Consider the following 17,078-nt stretch of genomic DNA (forward strand, 5'->3'; position numbering starts at 1 on the left):
AAGCTGCCCCAGTAGCCCAGTCGTTAGGTATGTAACCTTTCCTTGTGAGAACGTTGGTTCGACTCCGCTTGCCGACAATTTCCTGAGAAAAGTTGCAGACCGAGCTGCTGAGTTACCCGGAGGGGGGTGGCGCAGTTTTTTTATAAAATTTTTATATAATTCTTTTATAATATGTTATAAAATATATATTATAATATGTATGAATATATATATATATTTATTTAATTTATAATTTTCTTAATGCATAAATAATAATTTCGTTTATTAAAAAATATACATTATAAAAAGAAAATAAATCATTTTCCTAAATAAATAAATTTTCATATATATATAACAGTTTAAAAGAAAAAAAAATCATATATTAATATATTGAATTATGGTCCTTTTAACAAAATTTAAAAAATATACTTCGATTTGTTTATAAATACATATTTTTAACAAATGAATAACATTATAAGGTTTTATACATTATATGTGCCTACTATTAAAAAATATATGAACCTTTATATTACCACATAATATATATATATATAATACATATTTTAACAGATATGTTTGTATAATTGTAATAAAAAAAAAATATAACAAGTAATGGTGTACATTATATTATGTAATATTAAACTTAAACTTGTTAATATATAAAAATATGTTACCATTTATTAAAACAATATATTTTATTAATTTAATTATTTTTATTTTTGTTCTAAATATTATTGCATGTTGCACGTTTCTCTGTTATGTATCTACGTTATTACTAATATGTAAATTAATTTTACTTTAAAAACTTTTGACAGTATTTAACAAAATGAATTGATTTTATTAAATAATTATATTATATATTGATGAGAAGAAGAATATTATTAATGATCATTAAAATAAACTACAAAAAAGGAAAGTATTCATATAACATGCTATGTAGTATATTTTTGTGTGAATATGAATGTTATACAAATACATTATATTAACAATTTAAAGATTATACAATATTGTTTATATATTTAATTTTTAATATTGAAATAGTACATACTATATTTAAAATTTTGACATACATTAATTGTATATTTAAGAAATAATATGACATTGTATAGATATAGTAATATGTAGAAGAAATAATATATTTTTATGCTATATGTAATTACTAATTATAAACGGAAAACATTAATACCATTCGTAAATTTATTTTTCATATAATGGTAATTATAAGTAGGATAAAAAAAAAAAAAAAACAAGAACAAAAATAGAAAAGACGTAAATATATACTATAAAATTATAATGTGATAAACCTATATTGTATAACGTATTTTGGTTACTATAGAAATGTTCTTTTTATAACATTATGATAAAAGAAGGAAGAGTGTCCCATTTTATACATAAATGTGTACGTATATATAATGAATTTTGAATTTCCGAAATGAATTATATAATTGTCGTTTCATAAATATATATATTGCAGCTTTTGTCTTAATGAACTAGTAATAAGGAAATTTAAATTTAAATTAAGAAATAAAAAATATATAAAAGGGGAACAAATAATAATATTTCATATTATGCATATTATAAATATTAATAAATGAATATTAAAGATAAATATTATCAATTAACATTTTATTTATTTGTCTTAATTTATATTTTATAAATATTCTTATATTTTGATATTTATTTCATTATAATGTTAAGAATAAAATATATTTATACTGTTATATATTCCATTATATAATTGTTCATATGTGGAATATAATAAATTTATATATCAACAATGTATATTTATATAAGTTCTTTATATAAAAAAAAAAAAAAATGAAATATAAAAATATAATATTTTAAGCAAATTCATTAATTATAACATACATGTATATTAAATCAAATAATATGTGATATTGCAAATTAAATGTTATATCGAAACAATACAACATCATTTATTTCAATAATTTTATATATTGGAGTTTTTTCTTCATTTTCTTTTTTCTACGATAACGTAATATTAAATAAATAAATAACTACCATAACCACAACTATAAATATTATTACAACAACTGAAGCAACAATAGCAGTATAATAACTAGTACTTGCAGTTGTTATCTTACCAAATTCAACTGATTGAATTGATGCTTCTTTATTAGAAGTAGCTACAATACCAGCTTATTTAACTGGACCAAACCATACTTTGCTCTTATTAAATATGGCATCACAAGCAGTCTTAAGGCGAGGAATATTCCTTAGACATGTTGTTCCAACTGCTTCTTTAGCAGTCTTAGCAGATGTTGCTAGACCAGTAACAGTATTATAATTTTTTGAATTAATAAGCGTTAACCATATATCTCTTGTAACATCAAAAAAATGAAGCACATTTATTAAATTATGAACAACAGCTTTAATACCTGCTTTTATACCCTCCTGAGTAGCAAATTCAATGGAGGCAACCGTAGCAGTTTTTGTCAACTGATTTACAGCAACAGTAACTAACAAACCAACCGTTGGTTCCAAACCACCACCTAATATACCTCCGCATTTCAAACATGTTTTTTCCACTTTGCCTGATAAAGATTTTTCGCAAATGCATGTAGGTATATCCTCAGTAAATATATCCCTGTATAATGCCGCTAACTTTTCTGTTAATTCTTTTTCTATTTTGTCTTTTAAAACAATTTTCTGGATTTCTTTATGGCATTGATCTTTACATTCTTTCTTCATATTCTCGTAATCATTGTTATGTGCGATAATCAAATTGTTGCAGCACAGATTTCGTTTCTTCGCCATTATCATAATTAGGTGGTGCGTATAATTCACATTTTCATAATGATCTATGTGGTTTTTATTGATTTAGCCATTGTTATATGAAGTGTAGCGATGTAATGATCCATTTGGACATTTATCTATAAACCATATAATATGTAAGTAATTATAAAGGTATATTATAATTTGCTACAATATATGATTATATATATATATTTATAATAATATATATATAGTAAATGCATATATATGTCATTTTTATATATAAAATATATGTATATATAAGTATAATTATATGTGTATAGTATGCCAATATATATATATATATATATATATATATATATAGTTTCATTATCATTATTTGATGCATACATGATATAACGTTAACAATATATTTAATGGGAGATAAAATAATAGTATATTATAGTAATAAATTTTCATTTTTACGATCAAAATTATAACTAAATAATTGATATATTTTATATTATAAATTAATTAAATATACCTAATCTAAAATATGATTACAATTTTGTAATATACCACAATTAACTTCAATAATAATATGTTCCATCATTGGAACCTGAATATATATTCTGTTAAAAAAATAAATTAAAAATATAATATATCAAAATATATTACATTTTTTATGTTTTTTTATATTGCAAAAAAATTAATTTTATATAAAATAAAGAAAAACAAAATAATAAGATTTGTTTGGTTTTATTAATTTTCATAACACGTAAAATGGTAAATAAAAACGACAAATATCATATTTATTGTTGTAAATAATATACAAATATGTAGAGTAATAGTTGTTCAAGGTGTATATCTCATATAATTTACAACTGCTTAGAAAATATATGTGCAATTTATATTACAACATGTATGTTTAAAATATTGAAATTATATAAGAATTAGTCAGAAACCTTGTACATCATAATATGTGATATTAAAGAAAAAACAAATAGAATATAAACTTTATAACAGTTAAACGTAATTTATTTTAATAATTTTATTTGGTTTCTTTAATTTTTTTTTCTAAAATTTATTGTATGATATACATTTCTCTCTAATGTATCTAAAATTGTACAAATATAAATATAAATATATATATATATATATAATAAAAATATAGTATAATATAATATAATTTATAACGATAAAAATTAAATACAAAAAAAAATACATAAAAAATACACAAATAAAAAATATAATATAACCCACAAATAAAATATAATATAATTTACAAATAAAATACACAAATGCATAATATATATATATATATATATATATATATATAGTGCAAATAAAAAATAGACAAATGCACAAAAATATATATATATATATATATATAACGCACAAATAAAAAAATATATAACATCTACAAATAAAAAATATAAACTGCACACACAAAAAAAAAAGAGAAAAACATATATACATCTATTATTTTCATATTCCCTACATATGCGATATAGGATATTCATTTTGTAGTAACTCCTGATTATTAATGACATTCATTTCAATTTGTACTTTAGTGGGGACATCCGAATTATTATTATCCATCTTATTATGATCCACAGATGCTTTATCATCATCATTTACATCATAATAGATATCATCTTTATAAAAATCATAATAGTAGGGTTCGTTATACTTTTCTAGATCATCCAGCATAGTATTCATAGTAGATTTGTCGGGGGTTGTATCCATATTCTTAAATTCATTCTTTGTTTTAGGATTATCCATATCTATTTGAATAGAAACATCAGTATTCAACACATGATTATGACTAGGTTTATTATCACTATTATATGTTTTACCACTATTATTGTTATTTTCTTTATTCCACTCTTCTTTCAATTTGTTCAAAATATCCTCTTTGTTTTTTAACTTTGCGCACATATATCTATGTCTATCTAACCATTTATGGAACAAATTTATTTGATTGAGTATAGGATCACTATTTGTATTTTTTGCAACACTATTGGTTGATGTATTTTTTTTCGTATGATATGTTCCAAATAATTCATTTTCTTTTCGTTTCAATATTTCATCGTAAATGTCATAATCACCATTTAGTACGTCATTGATTAAATCTATACCACTATAAGGATGATGGTTATCACTAATTGGATCATTTTTATCACTATAAGAATCATGGTTAGCACTTGTTGGATCAATACCACTGTAAACATTATTTTGACCACTGTTAGTACTCATATCATAACTATATTCTTCTCCAATGTATAAATTTCTATCATGTATGGACATAATAAAAGGTTTTTGGTCCACTTTATGACGTGACATGGTAGGATGGGTATTATTATCCACATTATCATGTAAAATATTTGGTTCCGTATTTTGTGTATTTTGTAACATATTAGATATAAAATCTTTTTTCAATTGATTCCATTCATCATCAGTAATAGGTGGTGGTGTATCACTAGGTGTATTTGGTATATCACTAGGTATATCATTGTGTATATCATTTTGTGTATCCCTTTTTGATGGTTCAAGTACCACTTCTATTAATGTTTTATATTTAGGACTTCCTGGTACATATATATCATTAATATCCAATTCTTCATACTCACTTTCTGAGGAAGTTACATCAGTAGTATCAGACATAAATGCATATTTTTCATCACCACTACTATCTCCTTCCATATAAATATATGTTTTGCCTTTATATCGATCACTAGCATAAGGAATATATCTATTGCTTGATTTCAATGTAGGTATATCATAATCACCTTTGGGTATTTGCAGTATTTGGAATAAATTTCCAACAGATGATTTGGTTTTTTTCTAAAAAAAAAATGAACATATATGTGTATGTATATATGTATTTAGGTATTATATATGTGTTTGTTAATGTATATGTGTATGTAGTTATGGGTATATAAATATATATAATATATATATATGTGTTTGTTAATGTATATATGTATTTATGTATATCTATGTGTTTTTTAATGTATATATGTATGTAGTTATGGCTACATATATATATGTATGTGTATATGTGAATGTAGTTATGGGTATATATATATATAATATATATATATGTATGTGTATATGTGTATGTAGTTGTGGGTATATATATATATAATATGTATATGTATGTGTATATGTACATGTATGTAATTTTATTTTATTTTTTTTTATTTAATTAAATTTTTTTATTTATTATTTTTTTTTATTTAATTAAATTTTTTAATTTTTTTTTATTTAAATAAATTTTTTTAATTTTTTTTTTATTTTATGATATATATTTTTTTTTAACATTTTTTTAATTTTTTTTTATTTTATGATATATATTTTTATTTTAATATATTTTTTTCTTTTTTTTTTATTTTATGATATATATATATATATTTTTTAACATTTTTTTTTTCTTTTTTTTTTTTTATTTAATAAATTTTTTTTTATTTTATTTCTAATAAATTTTTTTTATAATCATTTTTTTTATATATAAAATTTTTTTTAATTTCTTTTTGATAATATTTTTCATTTTTTATTTTATCAAAATTTATATTTTTATTTTAATTTTTATTATTTTTAAAATATTTTTCTCCTTTTTTTTTTTTTTTTTTTTTATTTTAATAAATTTTTTTTTATATTTCTTTTTTCTTTTTTTCTTTTTCAATATAAATATATATATATAAAATATATATAAAACACATACATGTAAATCCATATATATATATCCAAACACACCCCACAAATACATATACATCCACATCCATATATATTTATATATATATATAATACCTTTAGAAAAAAATAAGTGAACGCAGCAAAACCGATGCCAATACTCCACATGATGGTAGAAGACATGAGGGCGGTTTTAAAGGGGGGATTATCCAAGAGTTCGAGGGTTCGTCGTGGCCTACGTGGTCGTTGTGGTTTTGTTGGTGTTGGTTTGACTGGGGCTTTTTTCTCTGTATCGTCTTCGGGTTGTGCTGCTGGGTCACCATCTTCTTTTGCAGGTTGTTCGGGTACAACAGGGGATGATGCTTCTTCACACTTGTCATCTGTTCCCTCTATTTCTGTTTTTTCCTCTGGGGGTGGACAAAATCCCGGTTGTTTGATTATTTTGTCGTCTTCTACAAGGAGTAAGTCCTCTTCATCGTCATCTTCAAAGGGGGAGGAATTTTCACACTGTGCTTCGTTTTCGCCACTAGGTTGGGATGTACACTCACCAATTTTTTTTTCAAGATATTTATGTATGCATTCTACGATATCCTTTTTGTCAGCATCTTTAATCTTTTTTGAGTTCTCAGCGCACTCACATCCAAGTGATCTCTCTAAATCTCTTAATTCTGTAACCTTTTGTTTATCTTTTTTGATACCGCTATCAAACAGTTGCTGCTCAAAAAAACTGTTAATCCTAGAATAAATATGCTCACTGTCCGTTTTAAAATTTGCATCATAATAATTTTTTATTTGATCCCACTCCTTTTCCTTTTGTTCTATCCATATTTTAACACATGCACAATCGTTTTTAGAATTTCCATCACCACTACATGCCTTTTCTCCTTTTTGTGTACATTTTTCGACTATTTTTCTTTTTTTTGATATATAATAACCATATAAAAAATCTTCTAACCAATATAGTAGAAATACTTTAAATGTAGTATATTTATTAAGGTCTATATCTTTATTAAAATTAATAAGGTGACACACATTCATCTTTTGATCATTAAATTTACATTTCCAGTTTTGCACTCTTAAACCTTTAAATAAACGTGATGCATTAAATAAATCATTTGATTTTTCGGATTTTTGTGAATTATTTAAATACTCTTTAATAAACGGTCCCCTACGATCAATCATTTCTACAGTAATAGTAGTAGTCTTTCCACCGTTTTCAGGTATTCCATTAAAAACACTTTCCCACGTCTCTCCATTTCCGTTAACATTACATCCATTTGTACCACTTTTTCTACCACTATTACAAGTAACTCTATTAAAAGGACACGTTTCACAATATTTTGAATGACGAAACGTTTCGAGAGGTTTCCCAAAATCTATTTTATTATTTTTTTTATCCTCCTCTTTTTCCTCGTCACCTTCATTATTTTTGCAATGTTTCAATGCTTCCAAAAATTTTGCAGCAGTAGAACGATTGTGTATTTCTTTACAACAATTATTATCACCATTATGATTAGCTTTTAATTTACCATGTTCCGCCTGATATATACTTTTTTGATTTTGAAATTCTTCGAATTTTATATCTATCCATTTTCTATATTTTCTACATTGTTTGTGGCAATCCCGACAAAATAAATCTGCAGACATATTCTTATGTCTAAGATTTTTATCAGTACAATCATGACCATCCCCACTACAATAATGGTGACCTGCTTTGTCAATATTACGACATTCATATATTATGTCTTTCAACCGCTTCTTCCTCTCCCGACAGAAACTCTCTCCCCACTCATGTAACCAACGAAAATATGTAGGTCGTTTGGAGAATTCCTCCAAGGTTGGGTTGTCGTTGGAAATGGCTTCCGTTTCACTTTGATCGTCGAGTTTAACAGTTTCGTATTTGTATCTGTCATTGTATGTGCCGGTTGGGGTTCCGGTTGTGCCAGTGTTTGTGCCGGTTGTGCCAGGTTTGTCGTTGTTGTCTTTCCCGAAAATTTTCTCGTACACTTGTTCATCCTTTTCTATTGTTTTGTCGCCGTTTTCACTTTCTTTATAGGTCAAAGCACAAATCATCCCTTCCCAAATATGTTTTGCGTTTTCTTTCCACCAATCTTTTGGTGTGGTTTTTTGGCCACTAGGTTGGGTGACAGGTGTGGGAGTTGTGCCACTATTTGAAAAATAGGTACTTATAGCACCTTTTATTGTCTTTTCTCTTTGCGCAATTTCTTTATCACCACTAATTATGTCGTTGTAGGTACTACTCTTCGTGTTGTCGTCTTTACTACCACTAAATAATATATCTTTGTAGTCTGCTAATGTATAAAACATTAATCTCAAGAAATCGTTGGGGATTATACCACTTTTTAATTGGTTTTCTGGGGTTTGTTCAACACTGAGGGTATCACCGTTGAGAGTGGCGAGTCGTCCTCCATTTTCTTGTTGTCGTTGTTGTTCCTCTTGTTTTTCTTTTTCTTTTATTTTCTTATATCTATCCCATAAGAAAAAAGTCTCTATTGCCGCAGACTCAACAAATGCATCACGTAGTTCCACTTTGGGGTCTGGTTGTGAGGGTGTTTCACTACCACTACTTGATTGTGATGACTCACCCGCCTTTGTGTTACCACCACCCACCTGTGGTGCCACCTTGTTGTATTTTTCCGCCCACTTCTGTAAATGACCCACGTATAGTCGTCGCCTCCTTGGTGGCACACAAATACTACCACTAGCATCACTTTTGACAGTGGCAACACTTTTTGTGTCACTTGCTATGCACTTCCAACCTAAACGTGAGTTGTTTTTGGCATATTTTTGTTGGCACGCGACTTCTTTAAAATTGTCTGGATTATTAAATAGTTTGTCCACTATTTCACATGGCTTCTCCGCATTGTCTTGTGTCGTTCCTTCCTCCACCTGGTCACTGTGGTCTTCCACCGGCTGCTCCCCCTCCCCGTTCACCTGGTCTTCCACCTGTTCCGTTTCCGCCTGCGTCTCCCCCTCCGCCGTATCCTCGACTTCGTCTTCGTCTTCGTCGTCTTCTTCCTCTTCCTCTTCTTCTTCTTCCTTTTGGTCGACACGTGGTGAATCGGAGCGGCTGGCAGGTGGTGTTTGGGAGCGATCGGGACTTTCTTCTGGTGGTGGACACGTTTGTTTGCGTTTTTCTAGGCATTTTTGTGCTTCTTTTTCTTCGTAGTCGATCAATTTATCCATTATATTTTTTTTTCCATTGGCACCAGCTCCTGCTTCTTGATTTTCTTCACTTTCAATGATTTTGCTAAGTTGTTTTAGTTCCTTTGCCTCCTCTGCATCCAGACTATTTTGGTTATCTTGTGCGGAAGCGTCTTCGGATTTTTCTTTATAAAATTCTTCTTTCAAAACTTGTTTAAGAAGATCATCGTGGCTAAGTTTGAAAAGTTCTCCTTGAAAGCCCTTAATTTCTTGCGTGTAAAAATGGTTTCTTATTTTCATCCATTCTTGTTCTTTTTTTTGATCTACCCATCTTTTAAAACAATCGCAATCACTATTACATATTTTTTTTCCACATTTTTTGTTACCATTTTGTAAACATTTATCAAGTTTTTGTGTTTCCCAATATATAGAATCTTTTAACATATGTGCAACCCAATAGTAAAATAAATCATGGAATGTCTTTTGGAATTGCTCAGGTTCGTTTACAGTCTTTTCTTCTTTTTTATTTTTGTCGTTTTTTAATATACATAATCCGCCTGCATCTTTTACCTCCTGTACATCTTCCTCGTCATCCTCTTCCTCTCCATTTTTAACTTTCTTTACATCTTTACCTTCATAACATTTCCATTCTTCATATAAAGAATCTTTATCACTCTTTTTTTCATTATCACGACCACCACTAAGAACAACACCACCACCATTTTGTGTTTTGCAAAACGCTTTTAATTTTGTTTCAATATCATCATGGTTTTCACCACTTTTAAGGATTGTAATAGTAGTACCTTCTTTGTTGGGTTTAGGCTCATAAAGTTTTTCACCCTCGCATTTTTTTCGCTTTGTTTCTTTGTCTTGAAATTTTCCTCCTCCTAGAGGTTTGACCCCACAGTCGGGACATGGTTGGCAATATTTTGAACGATAAAAGGTTCCTTTTTCTTTATCATTATTATTATCATCATGTTTTTCAGCAAAATTAATTCTTCCTTCTTCTTGTGTAGTAATTTGTTCGCATGCTTTTTCTTTACTTAATAATCCCAAAAAATCATTAACATCACCATATCCATTACTTTGTAGTTTTAAATAAAACTTTTTTTCATACTCTTCATAATTAGTAGTAGTTGCACCACCTGCACCTCGTCTTCGACTACTATTACCTAATATTTCATTTTCATATATGTTTTTTTGTTTTAGAAATTGTTTTCGTTGGTTATCTATCCAATTTTCATAACGATGACATGCAAAAAAACAGTCAGTGCAACCCTTACCCATACGTACCTTACCTATTCTGCTAATGGTTTTTTCGCAATCAAATCCATTACGACTACAATATCTTGGTTCCTTACTTGCATCAGTTCCGCGACATTGTTTTTGCAAATTTTGTACTTTTTTTTTTTTTTTCCTGCAAAAATCTTCTGCCCATTCCTCGAACCAGCGAATATACTGCGGCACATAATCGAAATAGGTGGGGACAATATTTACGTCGCCGTTGCCAGCCTTTGGCTTGCCGGCATTTGGCTTGTCGTTACAGCGGCATTGCTTTGTAGCTTGAGACTGACTATTTCCATCACTGCACGTTGGTCGAAAATATGCACCTTCCGCCTTGCATGTTAATGCTTTCCACACGGTGTGCCTATTCGCTGTCCACCAATCTTCCCTTAATTGAAAAAATTTATCACCGTCCTTTTGGTAGTGGTCTTTTGCGCCATTCAATTTGTCATATATTTCTTTGAAAATTTTTTGTAAATTCTGTTCTAATTTTTCCTTTTTCTTATTACCACTATATAGATCTTTTCCTCTTACAATATCTCCTATATCTGCAAAACTGCGTGCCAACATAGTACACATTGGAAAATCAGAACCAGAACCAGAAGAATATTCTGCATCATATTTAGGATAATGTGCTTTTATTGATTCCCCTTCATATTTTGCTGCCATACACACATCTACCAACAAATCATGCTTGTTATCAATTATATTAGTCTTTATATTTTCCAGATTTTTGTTGCATAGAGATAATCTTCTATATGGAGGACAGGCTCCATCATTACTACCTCTTATTTTTTTCTCATCATATTTAGAGACACGTTCTTTAGAAAAACGTTTTAAATCGTCATTTCCTGTTCCATCATTTCCACTTACGTTTCCGCACGGATGACCGCGAGCAGCACCACCAGAAGCAAGACTACCACTAATAAGTTCAGTATATTCACTTTCAAGTTTGCATGGATCATCGGTGCCAGCTGATTCATTCCAAATTGGTGCTAGTGACAACTTTCCTCTCAATTCATCTTTATATGTTTTAGCATCAGCTTTTTTTCCCACTATTTCTTCGTACACTTTTTGCCCAAATTCATCCAATACATGTTTGGCACTTTCATCCTTCGTACCACCACCATCACTTGTAGGCGCCATTTTTGTATGCTTCCCGATTACATTATGTTGTAAATGCACACATACAAATACATATACATTGTTTTGATGCGTCTGTTATTAATATACGATTGTCATTCATACATTGTTAACATAGTCTACCATTATAACATAAATACATAATAGTGTATGGAAAACAAACGATAAGGAAGATATGAACGAAAATCTATATTACCATTATGCCGTGGTTGTCGCTACCATTGTTACAATATAGTCGTATACATGATACCGCCGCTACTATTATTATGTAGTGGTGTATATGATATAATGGTTATCACTATCATGTAGTAATATTATATAGTGGTATGAATTATGTGGTAATATCATGTAATGGTAGTCACTATGTTTGTTGTGATGTTATTTTGTTTCTTAGTCGTACTATATGTGATGGGGGGAAAAAAACACTAAAATGTAATCGATGTGTTGTATAAAATAATACATGCATGTTATACATATATATTTATGTAGGTATTTGAAGAATATATATATTTTTTAATTTATATATATTATAAATATGTGATAATGTGGGAATATGAATATTATACATCATTACTATTAACTATATTATTATAATTTTAATAATACATGATAATATTATAATATTTCATACTGATGTTTTTCACTTATACATATATTATTTAATTCAGTTACTATAATATATAATTATTTTGTACAATATAATTTAGTTATATTAATAGCAATATAACAACATATAAACGCATATATATATATTTTTAATAATATTTTACATTAATATAATTATTTATATTTTTTTTAAATATTAAATATAGCCTAATAAATTAAAACATTCTGTTAAAAACTATGAAAGAGAATATGTTATATTTAATGTAGATTTTTATTTATATAATCCTATATATATTATATAAAATAGAAAAAATATATATATATAACAAAAATATAAGAACTGTAATCGCAGAACATATATATATATTATTTTTATACTAATTTATAATCATTTATCTATTTGTTATTGAATTATTTATATATTTTTTTTCCCCTATATGATAGATAAGAAAAAGGAAATATTACCTTTCTATCTATATTATCTATCATATATCTATGAACATAAATACATATATACTATATATATATATTTTTTTAGTATTTTATCATATTGAAAGTAGTATACTATAAATATTAATTTTTGTTATTATATAATATAGTTTATAAAATATTATAATATATAATGTATTATATAATATATATGTACAACATCAAAAAAAAAAGTAGAAAAAAAAAAATAACATAAAAAAAAAATTAAAGTAAAAAATGATACATGTATATATATATATATATATATATATATAATGGTATAATTATATATATATTCATATATATTGTGTTAATAAAATGTACATTTTCTCTACATTAATAGTGATCAAATTATCAAAAACATTTTGCAAATATAATACAATTATATAAATATGTAGATTTCAATACTTATATATTACTAATATGGTTAAATTATATATTAAAATATATATTAACATACGTATAAAAATAATATAACCTTTAATAATACAAAATACATATTATTTATTTAGAATACATATATATATATTGAACATATTTCTACAGAGAATGTATATAATATATATATAGGATGCATACATAATTCAAATACAATACATATACAATATATACATATATATATAATGATCAGATAATATACATACATATATATAGAATAAATTTATTTATACTCGAAATAATAATATTTCTATATATATTTGTAATATAGAGATAACAAAAAAAAAATAAAAATAAATAAAATTGAAAAAAAGGATGTTATAATAACTATAGATATTATTATGTTTTTATTTTATTTTTATATATATTGTATATTTACTATTCTTATGAAACGTATATTATTAATTATGTATTTTGCATATATACCTATATATACACACAAATACATAAGCTTCATCTCTAAAATATATCTATATGAACATAGATATATATACCAAAAATCAGATAGACTTATATGCATCCATTTACATGCCAACATGCACTGAACAATCTTTATAACTATATACCCATGGTTACACTAAAAATATATATATATATATATATATAAAGAGAGAGAGAAATACAAGTACATGTGAAACCAATCTATCATAGATAAATATACAAATAATTACATATATTGATATTTTTCGTTCAATCTACATAAAATTCATGCATAATGCACCACCATAAATATGATTTATGGTAATATATGTGATGATAACATATGTTATGCTATATATATATATTTATTTATTTCTCAATCGTAATGTACAAAAAAAAGGAAAAAAATTTTGTATGAAACCTTGAAAGCGGTATATTAAAAAAGGATGAAATTTTCCTAAATCATATAATAAATGAATTTGGTCTAGTTTGTCTATACTTTTTATAAAAATTGTATGAGAAAATTCGAGTCCATATTTTACATGATATATATATTAAGAATAATAATTAAAAAAAATATATATATATTTATATATATATAATTTGATCATGTATTAGAATTATTTCATAATATTTGTTAGGTTCCGAACAATAAACAGAACATATATTATTTAATCAGGATATGTATATATATTTGGGTGTTTGTAATTTATTTATGTATTTCAAATAATTTCATGTCTATGCTTTTGTTATAATATATATATTGCTTCTAAATTTATATATTTTATATTGAAAGACAAAATATATAAACGTATGGAACTATAATGTGTTCATTATATTTTTATTATGAAGATTTATTTGACAGTAATTTTTATTCTTCAAAATATATATTATTACTTTGTAAATAACAAAAAAAATAAAATAATTATATATATATATATGAATACAAAAGAGAAAACTATAAATTTAATGTATATAAATGTTATAATTCGTTTATATAAAATATATATTCCATTAATATTTAAAAAAAATATTTAAGAAAATTTTTTTACAATAAATATGATAAATTTCCAAATGATAATATAGTATACGTTGTGTTTAAGAAAATATATAAAATAATATAAAATATATGAATATATTAAAAAAACAAAAGCGAAAAAATATAATAATATATATTTCAAATTAATATATATACATACCTTTTTTCATATATATAATTTTATTCTCCAAATAAATATAAACATCAACATGAATATATATATATAAATTTAAAACATATTTTTCTTTTTTTTAAATTTAAATATAAAATTCGTACATTTATTTTCAAAAAAATTTATATTTATATTATGATATATTTTATATATGTACATACAATGGTAAATATATATATATATATATATATATATATTATATGCATAAATTTCATTTTTAATAATGCTTTTATGTTAGTACTATTATTAAGCTGCCTCAGTAGCCCAGTGGTTAGGTATGTAACTTTTCCTTGTGAGAACGTTGGTTCGACTCCGCTTGCCGACAATTTCATAAGAAAAGTTGCAGACCGAGCTACTGAGTTACTCGGAGGGGGGTGGCGCAGTTTTTTTATAAAATTTTTATATAATTCTTTTATAATATGTTATAAAATATATATTATAATATGTATATATATATATTTTTATAATTTTATTTATTAAAAAATATACATTATAAAAAGAAAATAAATCATTTTCCTAAATAAATAAATTTCCATATGTATGTTTTTATTTGAACAATTAAAATGGAAATGTTATATTATGTTTAATTATGTATCATATTAACAAAGTATATATATAGTAAATTTTTATTTTTCGATGAATACAAATTATTTATATATGAAAAACACAACAGTTTATCCATATTAGTGTTTTAATAGTAAAAGGTATGAACCTTTATATTACCACATATTTTATATATATATAGATATAATACATATTTTAACAGATATGTTTGTATAATTGTAATAAAAAAAAAATATAACAAGTAATGTTGTACATTATATTATGTAATATTAAACTTAAATCTGTTAGTATATAAAAATGTGTTACCTTTTATTAAAAAAATATTTTTTATTAATTTAATTATTTTAATTTTTGTTCTAAATACTATTGTATGTTGCACGTTTATCTTTAATCTATGTATGTTATTACTAATATGTATATTAATTTTACTTTAAAAACTTTTGACAGCATTTAAAAAAAATGAATTGATTTTATTAAATAATTATATTATATTATTTTATGATGAGAGGAATAATATTGATAATGATAATTAAAATAAAATACAAAAAAGTAAAGTATTCATATAACATGCTATGTAGTATATTCTTGTGTGAATACGAAAATTATACATATATAGTATATCCATAATTTAGTGATATTAAAATAGTAGATACTATATTTAAAATTTTGACATACATTAATTATTACATGTTGTAATTGTATATTTAAGAAATAGTATATTTTTATTCTATATGTAATTACTAAGTATAAAGGGAAAATATTAATACCATTCGTAAATTTATTTTTCATATAATGGTAATTATAAGTAGGATAAAAAAAAAAAAACAAGAACAAAAATAGAAAAGATAAAAAATGTTATTATAATATGAAAACATTTTATTATAATTTTTTTTGTGTGTTCCTTTAAAAATGATCCTTTTATAACAGTATGTTAAAAGAAAGAACAGTGTCCCATTTTATACATAAATATGAACGTATACAGAATAAATTTTGAATTACCGAAATGATTTATATAATTGTAGTTTCATAAATATATATATTGTAGCTTTGGTCATAATGAACTAGTAATAACGAAATTTAAATTTAAATTAAGAAATAAAATATATATAAAAGGGGAACAAATAATAATATTTTATATTATGCATATTATAAATATTAATAAATGAATATTAAAGATAAATATTATCAATTAACATTTTATTTATTTGTCTTAATTTATATTTTATAAATATTCTTATATTTTGATTTTTATTTCATTATAATGTTAACAATAAAATATATTTATTCTGTTATATATTCCATTATATAATAGTTCATATGTGGAATATAATAAATTTATTTATCAACAATGTGTATATATATAAGTTCTTTATATAAAAAAAAAAAAAA

The 17,078-nt window shown here is 24.8% G+C and overlaps 1 protein-coding gene, 2 non-coding genes and 1 pseudogene across 3 annotated transcripts, besides 1 other annotated feature; 2 read left to right on the forward strand and 2 right to left on the reverse strand.

Annotated features, from left to right (window-relative positions):
- On the forward strand, positions 1-135 carry PF3D7_0711800. The gene has a single exon (XR_002966619.1). It is a non-coding gene; the product is annotated as a Plasmodium RNA of unknown function RUF6 (non-coding RNA).
- A 1,781-nt stretch (positions 136-1,916) lies between these two features.
- On the reverse strand, positions 1,917-3,174 carry PF3D7_0711900 (annotated as a pseudogene).
- Positions 1,917-3,174: a sequence feature (rifin, pseudogene).
- Positions 3,175-4,191: 1,017 nt separating this feature from the next.
- PF3D7_0712000 (erythrocyte membrane protein 1, PfEMP1) lies at positions 4,192-11,985 on the reverse strand (the record flags this gene model as incomplete). Its single annotated transcript, XM_001348995.1, has 2 exons — positions 4,192-5,541; positions 6,508-11,985. The coding sequence occupies 2 exons, from the start codon at positions 11,983-11,985 to the stop codon at positions 4,192-4,194; spliced, it is 6,828 nt and encodes a 2,275-aa protein (XP_001349031.1).
- A 3,388-nt stretch (positions 11,986-15,373) lies between these two features.
- Positions 15,374-15,508, forward strand: PF3D7_0712100. Its single transcript, XR_002966620.1, has one exon. It is a non-coding gene; the product is annotated as a Plasmodium RNA of unknown function RUF6 (non-coding RNA).
- Positions 15,509-17,078: the final 1,570 nt, after the last annotated feature.

Source organism: Plasmodium falciparum (genome assembly GCF_000002765.6).
Source record: "Plasmodium falciparum 3D7 genome assembly, chromosome: 7".
Classification (NCBI taxonomy): Eukaryota; Apicomplexa; class Aconoidasida; order Haemosporida; family Plasmodiidae; genus Plasmodium; species Plasmodium falciparum.